We start from the raw sequence: 12,505 nt of genomic DNA on the forward strand, positions 1-12,505 counted from the left end.
CGTGTGCAGTAATATGATAGGAGCTTATAAAAGTTGCTGATGGATACAAATAGCCAACTTCGTTAATAATACACATAAACAAGGCATAAACTTTTGTTCCTTTTCATCTTTCTTACCAAGTAAACACTTTTGTTTTGATCAGAAATTGACGATGGGTTTAGGGGGGTGGGGGGGAAATCCAGCAGCTTTGCCTTTGAAACATCATTGCAAGCAGAAAAGAATAATGAAGGCTTGTTTCAATTTCTTTTTAAAGAAAGCAAACCGTCAGCGTCCTGTTTGCTCGAAAACATCCACTTCTTTGTGGAAGGTGGGCCCCAGGCGCCCGCGACGCGCTAAGCGCGCTCAGCCGGCCTAACGAACGGGTAAGGTTGCTCATTTTATGTCACCGCCGCACGGCTTGGAGCCGCTGCGCGCCCTCGCTCCCTCCTTGGCCCGCGAGTCATTCACGTTTGAAAAAACGTATCTACCTCATACTGTGCCCATCACTTTGTTCTCCACACGCCTATTCACATGAGCAAACCTCCGCTTCTCCTCTTCGAGCGGGCGGCGGGGCCAGGCGGGGAGGCCCGCGGAGCTCCCTCCCTGCGCACCGCCCGCGGGGAGCCGCTGCGGCCCGAACACACGCCCGTGCTCGCGGGGGACCGGGACCCCGCGGGGGACCGGGACCCCGCCGACAACGCGGCGGCTGCGGCGCAGGGCAGGGGCGCCGTCCCGGGGCGCCGCCCCGGCTGCCCGCGCCGCCGTTTCGCATCCACCGGCTCCCGCGCGGGCTTCCCGCCTCTCCCCGGGATCCACGTGCTCGCCTCAAGGGCGCGCGGGCGGCAGCCCCCAGGCTCAGCCCCCGCCCGCGGCGCGGCCCTTCCTGCGGGGATCCCCGCGGCAGCGCCCGGGGCGGGCAGCGCCCGCTGCTGCGGCCGCACCGAGCGCCGGACGGACCGACGGCGGGCGTTTACCGCAGCCTCCGGGGCTCGGCCGGCGGGGCTGGCCGGGGAAGGAAACGGGTGTTTCCCCCGGCGGCCGCGACGGAGCGTCCCGAGCGGCGGCGGCGGGGCGGGCCGGGTGCCGCCGCGCTGCCGGGGCGCTCCCCGATATCATCCCCCCCCGCCCCCCCTCCCCCGGCCGGCAGCACCGCGTGCGGGGCGGCCGCCAAGCGCGCGCCTCCGCGGGCGGGGCGGGGCGGGACCGCGCGTGCCGCCGGCCCCGGCTCTCCCCCCCGTTCCCCCCCAACCCCAACCTCCGCTCCCCCGCGCCGCGCGCCGGGCGGGCCGCGCCCCGCGCCCCATTGGCTCCCCGCACGCGCCGGCCCCCGCGCGCGCCCCATTGGCCGCGTCGACACGCGACCGGCGCGAGTGGAGGGCGGGCGGCGGGAGGGGGGGGGCGCGAGGGAGGGGAGGGGGGAGCGGGGGGGGGAAGGGGGGGACCCCGGCGCGTGCCGCTCCTTAAAGGGGGGCGCGGCGCCCGGCCGACACCGGAGACGTCGGGCCGCCACGCGCGAGGCAGGCGGGCAGCGCCGCGAGCCGGCCCGGCCCTGCCCTGCCCCCATGGGCGCGCGGCGCCGGCGCTAGAGCCATGAGCCTGCCGCGGGCCGCGTGGGCCGAGGGCGCGCGGGAGCCGGGGGCGGCGGAGGCGGCGCTGGGGCCGGAGGCGGCGGGCGGCTGCGGCTTCGCCCCGGGCTGGCTGGGCGTCTGCTGCGCCGCCCGCCTGCCCGCCGCCTCGCCCCGCTACCTGCTGCCCGGGGAGGAGGAGGAGGCGGCGGCGGCGGCGGCGGAGGGCGGCGCGGCGCGGGGCGGCGGCAGCAGCCCCGGCGGGGCGCGGGGCGCGGCGGCGGGCGGCGGGCGGCCGCGGGGCGGCGGCGGGCCCGGCCTGCGGGCGCAGGTGAGCGGCGTGCAGAAGCAGCGGCGGCTGGCGGCCAACGCGCGGGAGCGGCGGCGGATGCACGGGCTGAACCACGCCTTCGACCAGCTGCGCAACGTCATCCCCTCCTTCAACAACGACAAGAAGCTCTCCAAGTACGAGACGCTGCAGATGGCGCAGATCTACATCAGCGCCCTGGCCGAGCTGCTGCACAGCCCCGCCGCGCCCCCCGACGCCCCCGGCAAGGCCGAGCACCGCGGGGCTCCCTTCGAGTCGCCCTGCGCCGCCGGGGCCGGGCCGCCGGCGCCGCCGCCGGGGCCGCCGCCGGGGCCGCCGAGAGCCTCCCCGCCCGGGCACGGCAGGACTCGCTTCCCCCCGCCGCCGCCGGCCGCGGGGGGTTACTCGGTGCAGCTCGACCCGCTGCACTTCTCCTCCTTCGCGGAGGGCGCCCTGATGGGACAGAGAGCCCCTTCCCCCGCCCTCCTCATGCCGCAGCCCGGGCCGCCGCCGCAGGAGAGGAGCAAAACGTCGCCCCGGTCCCACAGGAGCGACGGGGAGTTCTCGCCCCGCTCCCACTACAGCGACTCGGACGAGGCCAGCTAGGGCGGGGGCGCCGTCCCCAGCACCCCCACCCGGGGCCGCGGCCGCCCCTGGGAGCACGGACTCCGCCGGCGGCTGCGGAATGCGCCCCCTCTTCTCCCGCCCCCGGGCAGCTCCTCGGTGTGCCCAGGGCGTTAGCGAGTGACTGTGCCCGCCCTGTCTGTCGGGGTTGGTGGTTTTTATTTTTAGTTACCACTGTCAAAGTTTCTTTTGCCTAGAAGTCGTTGTCGTTCCCTCCTGCCAACGCGTCGCCTTGCAGCGCGGAGCCCGGCTGGCGCCGCCGGCCAGCAGCCGATGCGCAGGGAGGAAGCGCGGCGGGCGGGGGTGCCGCCGGCCCCCTCCCCACCCGGGCGTGCACCGCGCCCACACCGCGCCCTCGGGACACCCGTCCTGCCCTGGCTCCTGCTGCTGTGGAAACCACACACACACCCCTGTACATAACGCACCGGCTTGTCCTGTAAATAGCGGAGAAAAGGTGGATTTTCCTTAGCGCACCACGTCGGCGTCTTTTGGGGGGGGGGGGGGGGGAAACTTGGCGCAAGCACTTTATCAGCGGCTGGAGATGCGGTTTCAAGAGGAAAGCTACAAACTAACTGCCAATTGGAGACCCATATTTAATTAAGCCACTTCATTCTAACGCTCTCTTAAAAACGAAACCAGTTTTGTCGTGTCAAACTTTTATGTCCGTTTTATTTTGCTTTTGTGGTAATAGGAAACGTATTTATTATGGAGTGTTTGCTACTATTTCTGCCTCTCTTTTTTTTAAAAAAAAAAACTTTTCTACCACGAGAATCGTTTATTTTAATTTTAGCAAAGCCAGCTGCCATTGTTTTATGTATTTTAATTTTAAAATTTTTTTTTGAGATCGAATAAACGTGGGAAAAAAACCAAAACCAGCCTGAAAGCGCGGTCGGGTTTAGCTTTTCTCCTCGCACGCCCCAAGCCGGGGTGCTGTCAAAACCCGGCGGCGGAGGGCGAGCGGGCCAGCCCCGGCCGGCGGTGCCCCCGGCGGCCGGCAGACCGCGCCGGGCGGGCGGGACGCTTGGCTCCCCGCAGAGGGACCGCCGGGGCCGGGGGGGGGTCTGTGCCCCGCGTGGGGCAGGGCTGCCCCCGCTGCCCGCACCGCCGGGATCGGGCCCCACCTCCGTCCCGCCGTTCCCAGCCGAGCCGGGGTAATTGCAACAAGTGCAGGGCGAGGGGCTGGACGCTGCTCGGTAGCCGCCTGTCCCCGCACCGCCGCTCGAGTCACATCGTTCCCGGCTTCTCCCCCCCCGCCCCTCCCCGGTCGGGGACGCGAGCGGGTCCCCCCACGGAGCCTCCTCTGCCTCGCGGGGGGTGTAAGCCGTGCGGGAAGGGCTGGGAGCGGGCGGGGAAAGCCGGCGGGGTGTGGGGGACAGGCGAGCAGCGCGGCGGGTGGCCGGGGGAGCAGGATGTGGCCCCCGGGCTCGGGTTAAACCCCAGGGAGGGGGGGGGCTGATGCTTTGCCCAGCCTGCCCCTGACACCAGACCCGGGGCTAAACCGGAGCCGCCGGCGGTGCCGGGGTCCCGCTGGGTTCAGCAGGTGACACCTGGGGGGTCTAAGGGGCGATCAGTTAACCAGGCGCGGCCGGGAGCGAGCAGCCCCCGCGGGAGCGGAGCCCCTGCCTGTCGCTTTCCCCTGCAGAAACGGGGCACCTGCCCCGGGCAGCCCCGGGCTGCCGCCCTGCCCCGCCCGCACCCCCGCCCGCCGCCGCCCCGTACCTGCCCAGGCCGGGCAGGGTCCCGCAGGGTGAAAAGTTCCTCGGCAGGGTCACTTCCCTTCCTAAAAACCGCCAGATTTTTCGGGGTGGGCCACCTTTGGTTAACAGCATTTATTTCGGGGCTCTGGGAGCCGGGCTCCCTTCCTAGGGAGCACGCGTGGGCTCCCAGCACGGGAGCGGTCCGGCGGAGCAAAACATCACCAATTTTTTGGGGGGCTGGGGGTGTTGTTTTGTTTATTTGTTTTGTTTCGGGTACGTGCCCAGCGCGGGCGAAGCGGCTGCCGCCGTGGGTGGGGGCAGCGCCCCGCGCAGAGGGTCCCGGCGCGGCGGCCGCGGGCTGCCGGGCTGCGCCCACCCCCCCCCGGTCCCGCCGGCCCCGGCGCTGCCCCGGCGGCCGCGGACAGGCGAAGGGGCTGAAAAGCGCCGATCAAAACCCTCCCCGCTCCCTGGGACGGGGTCCCTTCCCCCGACAGATGAGCGCACCGCAGGGCGCAGTTGGTGCTCGCAGCGACAGCGCAGCGCTCGCTGTCTGAGGGTCTTTTGCTGCTTTTTCTTTTTTTTTTTTTTTTTAAACACTTCTTTGAAAGAGATACCCAGCCGCATTTCCATTTTTAAGGTTCAGCTATAGAGTTTGCATAACAACCGCTTGGCAGCCCCCCCTCTCTTGCACTCCGTTAACAAGCTGTAACGTATAGCTGCAGGTTGCTATAATCTCATTAATATTTTGGAAACTTGAATATTGAGTATTTCAGACTGCTCATTCCCCATATGCCAGGCCACTCCCGCTATGCTGGCTGGTTCCTTTCTCTCCATTATTAGCAATTAGCTCCTACCTTCCAAAGTCAGATCCAAGTATCCAAGATACTAGCAAAGGAATCAACTATGTGTTGCAAGCTAAGCATGCTTAATATCTCCCAAACAAACAAAGAGACAACATTTCTTTAAGTAATGAAGATGGATAAATCGCTTTATTGAGCTTGCGACAGTGTTTGTTTTGTGTAGACTAGCGCAAAGTTTTTTAACAAGAGCGGAGACGCGCACCAGCCCCTGGAAGCAGTTTCTCCCGCTTTGCTGCTTCGTGGGGTTTTATCATCTTAAACGGGCTTTTATTTGAAAAGGGCGAGGAGTCAGAAGCGCACTATCCGAGCGTTAAATTTTGGCCGACCGCTGCGCATCCTCCGGGGTGTGCAAAACGACGGCGGGGGGGAGGGGGGGGCTGGGGAAGGTGGTGGCCTTTGTGCGAGGCGCACGGCGGCTCCGTTGCCTTTTGAGCCCCCGGGTCGCCGGATAAACCGCAGCCGCGGGCTCCGGTGCGGGGCTCTGCCCGCCCGTTTCGGCGGCGGGGTTTAGCGCGGAGATTTCGGGGGACCAGAGCGGGGCGAGGCGCGGCGGTGGCGGGGCGGGGGGCGGGGGGGGCGCGAGTTTGCATCGCGGCGGCCGGAGCGCATCGCTGCCTTGCAGCTCTGCGGCTGCTGTTTGCTCAACCTCTGGCCTCGGGGAGGGAGGAGGGAGGGAAGGGGAAGAAAGGGTTAAACCCGGCGAGGGGAGACCAGAAAAGCGCAGGGACCACGGCGGGGGGGGGGGGGGAGCTAGCCGTGGGGCCAGTGTTTCTTAATTAGAGCGGGGCGGACAATGCGATGGGGCGGACAATGGGGGGGACAGGGGGGCCGGGGGGCGGAGGGGGGGTCTGGCCTCGCTCCCGGCCGCGGTGCGCCGTGTCTGGAGCGGAGCACGCGTTGTCAGCTGGTGAGCGCAGCGGCCTTTCAGGCGGCTCCCCAGGGAGCTGCGCGCCCGCGGTGAGCTCCGTCGTCACCCCCCTCCCCTCCGTCATCATCATCCTCGGCCTCCTCCTCCTCCTCGGCGGCCCCCCACCCCAGCCGAGCACAACAGCCAGCATTCAAGCCCCCTTCCTCCCTCCCTCCCTCCCCTCGCACAACAGCAGCGCAGTGGCAGCCACGCCACCTCCCAGCAACCGGCAGCACGCGAGGGCACCGCCAGGGCACCTGAAAGAGTCAAAGCCAAAGAAAGGGAGACAAAGGAGGAGAAAAGGATACGCAGGAACGGCCCAGCGTGTCTGCTCCGACAGCGCGGGGCGGCGGGCGCCCACAGAGGGACGGGCGAGCCCGCGCGGAGGCCGGCACGCACGGGCGCACACACGCGTGGGCGCAGGCACACGCCTGCACAGGCTCACAGGGGTCCGGGCCGCTGCAGCAGGGATGGAGACACGCAGCCACCCCCCGCTTCCTACCCTGCAGGGGCAGGGGGAGCGCCCCGGCCCCTCTCCGCCCCACGGCCCCGGCCCCGCGTGGGACACCTCCCGGCCTGGGCTCCGCTGTGCGCCCCCGGCACAGGTGGCCCCAGCTCTGGCACTGCCGCCCACGGGCACCGACCCCGCCACCCGCCGGGAGCCGGCCTTGGGTCCGGCCACCCGCCGCCGCACCTGCCCGGGACGTGCCTGTCCGGGAGAGCGGGGAAGGAGAGAAAAGAGCGGAGAAAGGGGCGGGGGGCGGCTTGTGCGTGGACCAGGCGGGGACCCTGCCAGCCCGGCGTGGGGAGCACCCGCTCCGCGGCCAGCCCGGCCCGCCTGCGCTCGCCGGGGACAAGGGGACAAGTTGTCCGGCCCTGGCCGAGTCCTTGCAACGCTGCAAGGGGCTGTGCCCGGGGCTGGGTGTCCGGCGGGGCCGGGGCCGGGGCCGGGGCCGGGGCGCGCAGCCGGCAGCCCTCCCGGAGCTGGGGTCTGGCCCCGGAAAGCCATATGCTGCCCTGCCGCCACCCCCCCGTTTAACTTCAGTCTGACTCTCCCAAAGTCCTTTTTTCGGAGCTTCTGCACCCCCCGGCGAGTTAGGTGGCTGCGCTGCCCTTGTGCGGTGAATGCCCTGCCTCTTTCGGCTTTGGCCATTTCCAGGCTGCCCCGGAGCTGGGAAGACAGAGAGGCCTCTTCTGAAGTGCTATCAAATGGCACAGGATGCCTTCGGGAGCCCAGCCAAGGCGTGTCAAAGGCGGTTTGAGCGGCGAGGCATTTAAACGCTACAATGGGTGGCTTTCTGGCGTGTGCTTTTCTCCCTCCCGGCTCAGGACCGGGAGGAGGGAGAAGGCTTTTACCGAGCTGCGGCGGGGATGGGTGCCCCCCTGCAGCCGGGAGCGCTCAGCTCCTCTGCCGCTCCCCGCTGCTTGCCGCCCCCAGCGCGGTTTAAGCGGGGATGCTCGGGGCGGGGGGTGCCGACCCGCCGCACCCGCCTCAGCACGGCGGGCAGCCGGGACTTGCTTGTGCCGAGGCGGGGATGGGCTTTCTGTAGCGCTGCCCGGGAAAGCGAGATTTGGGAGTGGGAGAGCAAATCCCCTCCGCGTGTGAAGATGTTTCTTTTTGTATTTCACCCCAATTTGTTTTCCTCTTTTCTCTCTCTCCTCCCTCCCTCCCCCTTCCCCCGGCTCTCCCCTCTCGTTATTTCCCCTCTGCTCCCTTCTCCCCGGTCCCCTGCGGCGGACACCCCCTTCCCCCCTCCCCGGCTCTGTACCGAGGCAGCAGCCCCGGCGAGGCGCGCTGCCGCCGCCGGGGTGCCCGGGAGAGCGGCGGGCGGCGGCGCGCACCCGCCGCGGGCGAGCGGGGCTGCCGCACTTTTATGGGGCGGTTAATCAACTGCACATCAGCGAGACAGCGCATCAGCCCATCTGCTTGATATATATTCAGGAGGGCTCCAGCCCTTTTGAAGTCTAATTTCTTCCCCGGGAGAACGCGCCGGGTAATTTACCATCATTTCTTAGGCAGGGCGGCCAGCGGGTTAACCCTTTCCCCAAGCGCTGCCGCCGCGGGTTTTCCTCCCGAGCGAGCAGCTTTTAATGCCTCGTCGCCTCACCGCAAACTTGTGAAAGTGCCTCTTTCTTTAATGGTACGTGACTGGCCGAAATAAGACACCCAGCCCACCGGCACGGTAAACCCCTCTTCGACCTGTCCGATTGGCGTTTGAAAGATCTGCTCGGGACAAGCAAATCCCTCGATCCCACCGGGTCAGCGCGTATCATTTCATCTCCAACCACCCATTAATGTTTTTATGTTTCAAGATCTTTCGTTTGGGGGGGTTTTGTTCCCATCCGATGCTCAGCAACACGGTTTTATGCAGAGGCAGAAGCAAGAGGCGCACAGGATGGGCAGCGAGCAGCGCATCCCCTACGGTCCGCGCTGCAAAACTGCGCTGCAAAATCCTCTTAGGAAGAGGGTAACCCAGCCCTTGCCCGGCAGGAGCGGGCGGCACGCCGCCCCTCGGCCTGCTCCCCGGCGCTGCGGGACGCCGACACGCGTGGGGGGGCGCACGGGCGGGCGGCAGCACGGGACCCCGCACCGCCGGCGGCGCACCGGGAGGGCGGCCGGTGCCTCTGCCCCGTCCGGGGCCGGCGCGGCCGGGGCTGCTCCCGAGCGGTCGCCATGCGGCACCCAGCCCGCGGGCACCCCCGGGGCGCGTCCCGGCGACCGCCCAGCGGAGCTGCCGGAGCTCCGGCCCCGGGCAGGGGAGGGCGTTGGACTCGCGAGTTTCTGAACTTTTATTTATTTCTGCTGCGTCCTGCCCGCAGGGCTCTGCCGAGCCGGCAGATCGGTGCGCCGGCGAAGCGCTCGGCTACTCCGCGCCCCCCTCCCAGGTGTGCAGTTTTCTGGTTCAGGGGACACTTTGAAATAAGCCCGAGACCGTTTCGCGACATCGCCTGCTTCCTATAAACCCCCAAAAGCAACCCTCGGGCAGGGCCGAGCGCTGCTAACGCCCGCCCGGAGCCGCCGCCGTGCCCTCAGTCCCCACCTGCACCTCGCTTATCTACAGTCAATATTTTCATCCTGCCCGAGGAGGGACCGATCCTGCTCGCCTCCGGCTCCGGGGCGGCCTCCGCGCCCAGCAGCTACGCCCCGGCCTCCCGCCGCTCTCCCGGCACCGGGCGGGCACCGGGCCGCCCCCGCTTCGCCCTGGGAGCAGTGCGAGGAGGCCGGCTTTTTTATTTACTTATTTACTTATTTATTTATTAAATCCACCAGCCCAGCTCCTGAAAGAGCCGTGCACGACAATGTCTCCAGCAACATCTTTTCTCTAAAGTCCTCTTTCAAAAAGAAGGAGGTGGTGGTGCATTTTTTTTTTTTTTTTTTAACATAGAGAAGCAAGTCCTTTTGCCTGTTTTGCAGGGAGAGGTACCGCCGGTGGTGAGGCTGGGAGGAGGTTTGCTGCCGGTTTCCACTGGAGCGGGATGAGGCTGGGAGCCAGGGGAAGCAGGGATCCCTGTCAGAGCGGGCACGGGGCTCTTTTGCACTCCATTATAAAAAAGCAATGGAAAGTGGGCTAAGTACTTCCACACGGCTGGTTTTCTTTGGATTTCAGTTGCTGTGGGCAAAAGTATCACTTTACTATTTGTTTTGTATTTACTCACATACATACTCTTTTATTATTATTTTTCTTTTTCTCACGCGAGTACTAATGCTGAACTAAGGGCCAGTGTTATATGAAGCTCCCCCAGAATGCTGACTCTCAGCAAGCTGTGATGATTTGTAGGATGACTGTCATAATTATGCAGTCAACTCTACAGAAATAGTACAGTTGAGAGCTTGACTAAAGTTTATGTGGGGGCTACTTATATAGTTCTCAGTCCCTAAGCCTCTCCTCGGTGTCCTGGGGAGGTATTACCCTGTCTGTGGAGGAGGACCTGAGGTCCAGCAACATTAAGGGACTTGCTGTGGACACCAGGAGCCGAGGGCAAGAGGCAGGGCATGAGTGCAGGCTTTGTGCCACCTTCTTCTCCTGCCATACACTTTCTTCCAGTCACTTTCAAAGCATTTCCAGTTGCAAGATTTTGTTCAAAGCAAATGATATACAGCCTGGGGCTGGCTTTTCACCAGCAGAGAGGTGGTTCTTCGTGCCTAGGGTCATCCTTTCCCAACACCCAGGGAAGCAGGATGCAGGGCAGATGCCCTGCCCCAGCTGTAGCCTGTTATTTAGAGTGGGCTGAGGTGGAGTATTCTGTTGTAGGGCGAAGCCAAGGAACACTTTGGGAAGGATGACAACTGGATGCAGGCTTCTGTGAGCAAAATCATTTTCCTGACCCATAGGTTGTTCTCTCATCAAGTTTGATGAGGAGCACCTGGAGGTGAGGCAGCCAAAACCAGGCTGCATAAATTGCTCCTGTTGGAGTTTCCTCTCTGGTGTGGGTGAGAGCGTGGGCCTGAGGTAGTTTTCCAGTTTATGTGAGAAGGTAAGGCACAGCCTGATGTGCAGAACATGCAGTACCCACTGGTCTCAGGCACCTCTCAGGTAGGAAGAATACCTGTTATTTTTCTGAAATTACCAGTGCTGCAATGTTTGTAGCGAAGCTGTGATAAATACAGCCAGATTTGCATTGTTATGTTGCACCACTTGCCAGAATGTCTTGCAAAAATACTCTCATAGCAAACTTCCATGTGGTTCTTCTCTGGTTATGGAAAGACTTCTGACTGAAATCAATTATACCTCTATTACTTGGCTAGCAAAGCTTCCAAATAGCCCTTTAACCTACCATTTGGTGACTTCCTCTCTGCATTGCAGAATATCCTGAAAGCTTTCTGTTTAAAAAGGCTTGAAAAACTGAAGTCTGGTGCTGTGAGGGTGGAAGCTGGGACAGAAGGGCTCTGAATTGCCATTAGGTTCCTAGGGTTTGCCTATGGAGAAAGATAGCGAAAGCTCAGAAGCATTGCTGGCTGCAACTTTGGGGTTAGCAAGTAATGGGATTGCTTCACTTGGATGCTGCTGTTGTCTGTGACTGCTGACTCCGTCCCTGACACCCCTCAGGGGAACTGTAGCGAGCAGTATTCAAAGCTGAGGCTGCAGGAGTGATGCACATTTTGAGGAAAAGCGGTTTTCGTTGGTTTCATTAGCTAATCCTGAAAAGGTTACCGGGTACCATTGCAATGATCCCATTTCGCAGCTGGGCCCCTTTAGGGGTGTGAAGACGCTGTGCTGTGGTTTTAATGGCGATTTCACAACCTTGTCCTGCAGGTTTGAGCTGCTTCAGGGGCTGGGGCATGGTCCGGTGTAACTTAAGCAGCTGTGAGGGCCTGACAGCACGCTAGGAAGTTCCTAGTACTGCCACGCACCTGCCTGGGGCTGCTGTGACGCTCGGGTGACACCCCCGTGGCAGGTATCCCTAGGCCTGTACCTGCAGCACTTCCACAGCCGGAGCCTGCGGTGACAGCCCCAGAGCACAACCTCCCCTGTGCCCTCCAATGCTGAAGGGTCCCTGGCTGTGCATGGGTGTGTGGCTATTAACTATAGAGGTATGTGTAGGAGGCATTAACCTCTATGTACCCCTGGTTAAATGAGAATTTAAAAAGTGATTCATAGTTTTTTCACTAGTATTCCTACCCCTGGGAGAAGTGACATCTGGAAAGAATACTTCTATCTTTGGTTTCCTTTTGTTTTTCTAAGTAATCACGAAGAGTAAATAGCATAGCATCATCGTGGCCCAGCTGAAAACAGTGGGTCAAAACTTGCCATAGAGACTCTGCAGTCATAATTTCAAGTGTTCTTAAAACAAGGAGCAAGAAAAGTCATTCCCAAAAATAAGAAAAATGAAAGATGAGCATCTAGTGCCAGGCTTTTGGTTTTCCAAAGCTGCTGAGTATTCAGAGGTTTTCTGTTTTTTCTGTGGCAGTCCTGCTTAGCAGGGGAGGAAAACTCAGCCTCTTACTTCAGTACTGAAGTGGCATCTGTGGGTGCGTTTTGCAGTCATATTTATTATACTTGCACACCTTGACAACGCTGGTGGAGATGATGTAGGGCCCTGACCCAGAGATTCCTGAAATAGATGGTGGTGCAGGATCAGCGTCTACACAGGATTGGCAGGCGAGACTGAATAAGACTCTTCAAAGTCTGCAGCAAATATTGGGAACAAATAGCTTGTTGTCTTCCTTTGGCAGACCTTTAATTTGTTTATTCAAATAAAAACCCGATAGATTATCAAAGTTGAGAACCTTTTTTTCATGAAAGCATCAATTTTGATGGATCCTCTTGATTTTCAAAAACTAAAATTTGAGAAATGTAAATGCAAAACATCAAGTCAAGGTGTCTATTTCACTGAAAGGAAAAATTACAGAGGCAATTCTGAGCAATGCCATGCCCTGCCAAAACTCATGGCCCGCTTCCATATCAATCTCAGTTTGCATTTCTTGCAAATGTTATAACTCTCAATGGTAAGATGAAGCAAACTGGTTCTGATAATTCAATGCACTTTTGCATTTCGCTGAATTTGGTTTTAAGATCACTGGCTTCTTGGTGAGCTTACTTGAGTGTTAATCTTTTGGAGAGAAA

At 62.0% G+C, this 12,505-nt stretch overlaps 1 protein-coding gene across 1 annotated transcript; it reads left to right on the forward strand.

Moving 5' to 3' along the window:
• Window positions 1-1,569: 1,569 nt before the first annotated feature.
• On the forward strand, window positions 1,570-2,597 carry ATOH1 (atonal bHLH transcription factor 1). Its single transcript, XM_087737382.1, has one exon. The coding sequence runs from the start codon at window positions 1,570-1,572 to the stop codon at window positions 2,455-2,457; it is 888 nt and encodes a 295-aa protein (XP_087593508.1). The 3' UTR covers window positions 2,458-2,597.
• Window positions 2,598-12,505: the final 9,908 nt, after the last annotated feature.

Source organism: Nipponia nippon, unplaced genomic scaffold, assembly GCF_047370975.1.
Source record: "Nipponia nippon isolate SJK-2023a ecotype South Korea unplaced genomic scaffold, ASM4737097v1 scaffold_6, whole genome shotgun sequence".
In the NCBI taxonomy this organism is placed as follows: Eukaryota; Metazoa; Chordata; class Aves; order Pelecaniformes; family Threskiornithidae; genus Nipponia; species Nipponia nippon.

Coding starts and splice junctions, on each gene's coding strand:
- ATOH1 (XM_087737382.1), top strand. CDS start 1,570: ATGAGCCTGCCGCGGGCCGCGTGGGCCGAGGGCGCGCGGGAGCCGGGG.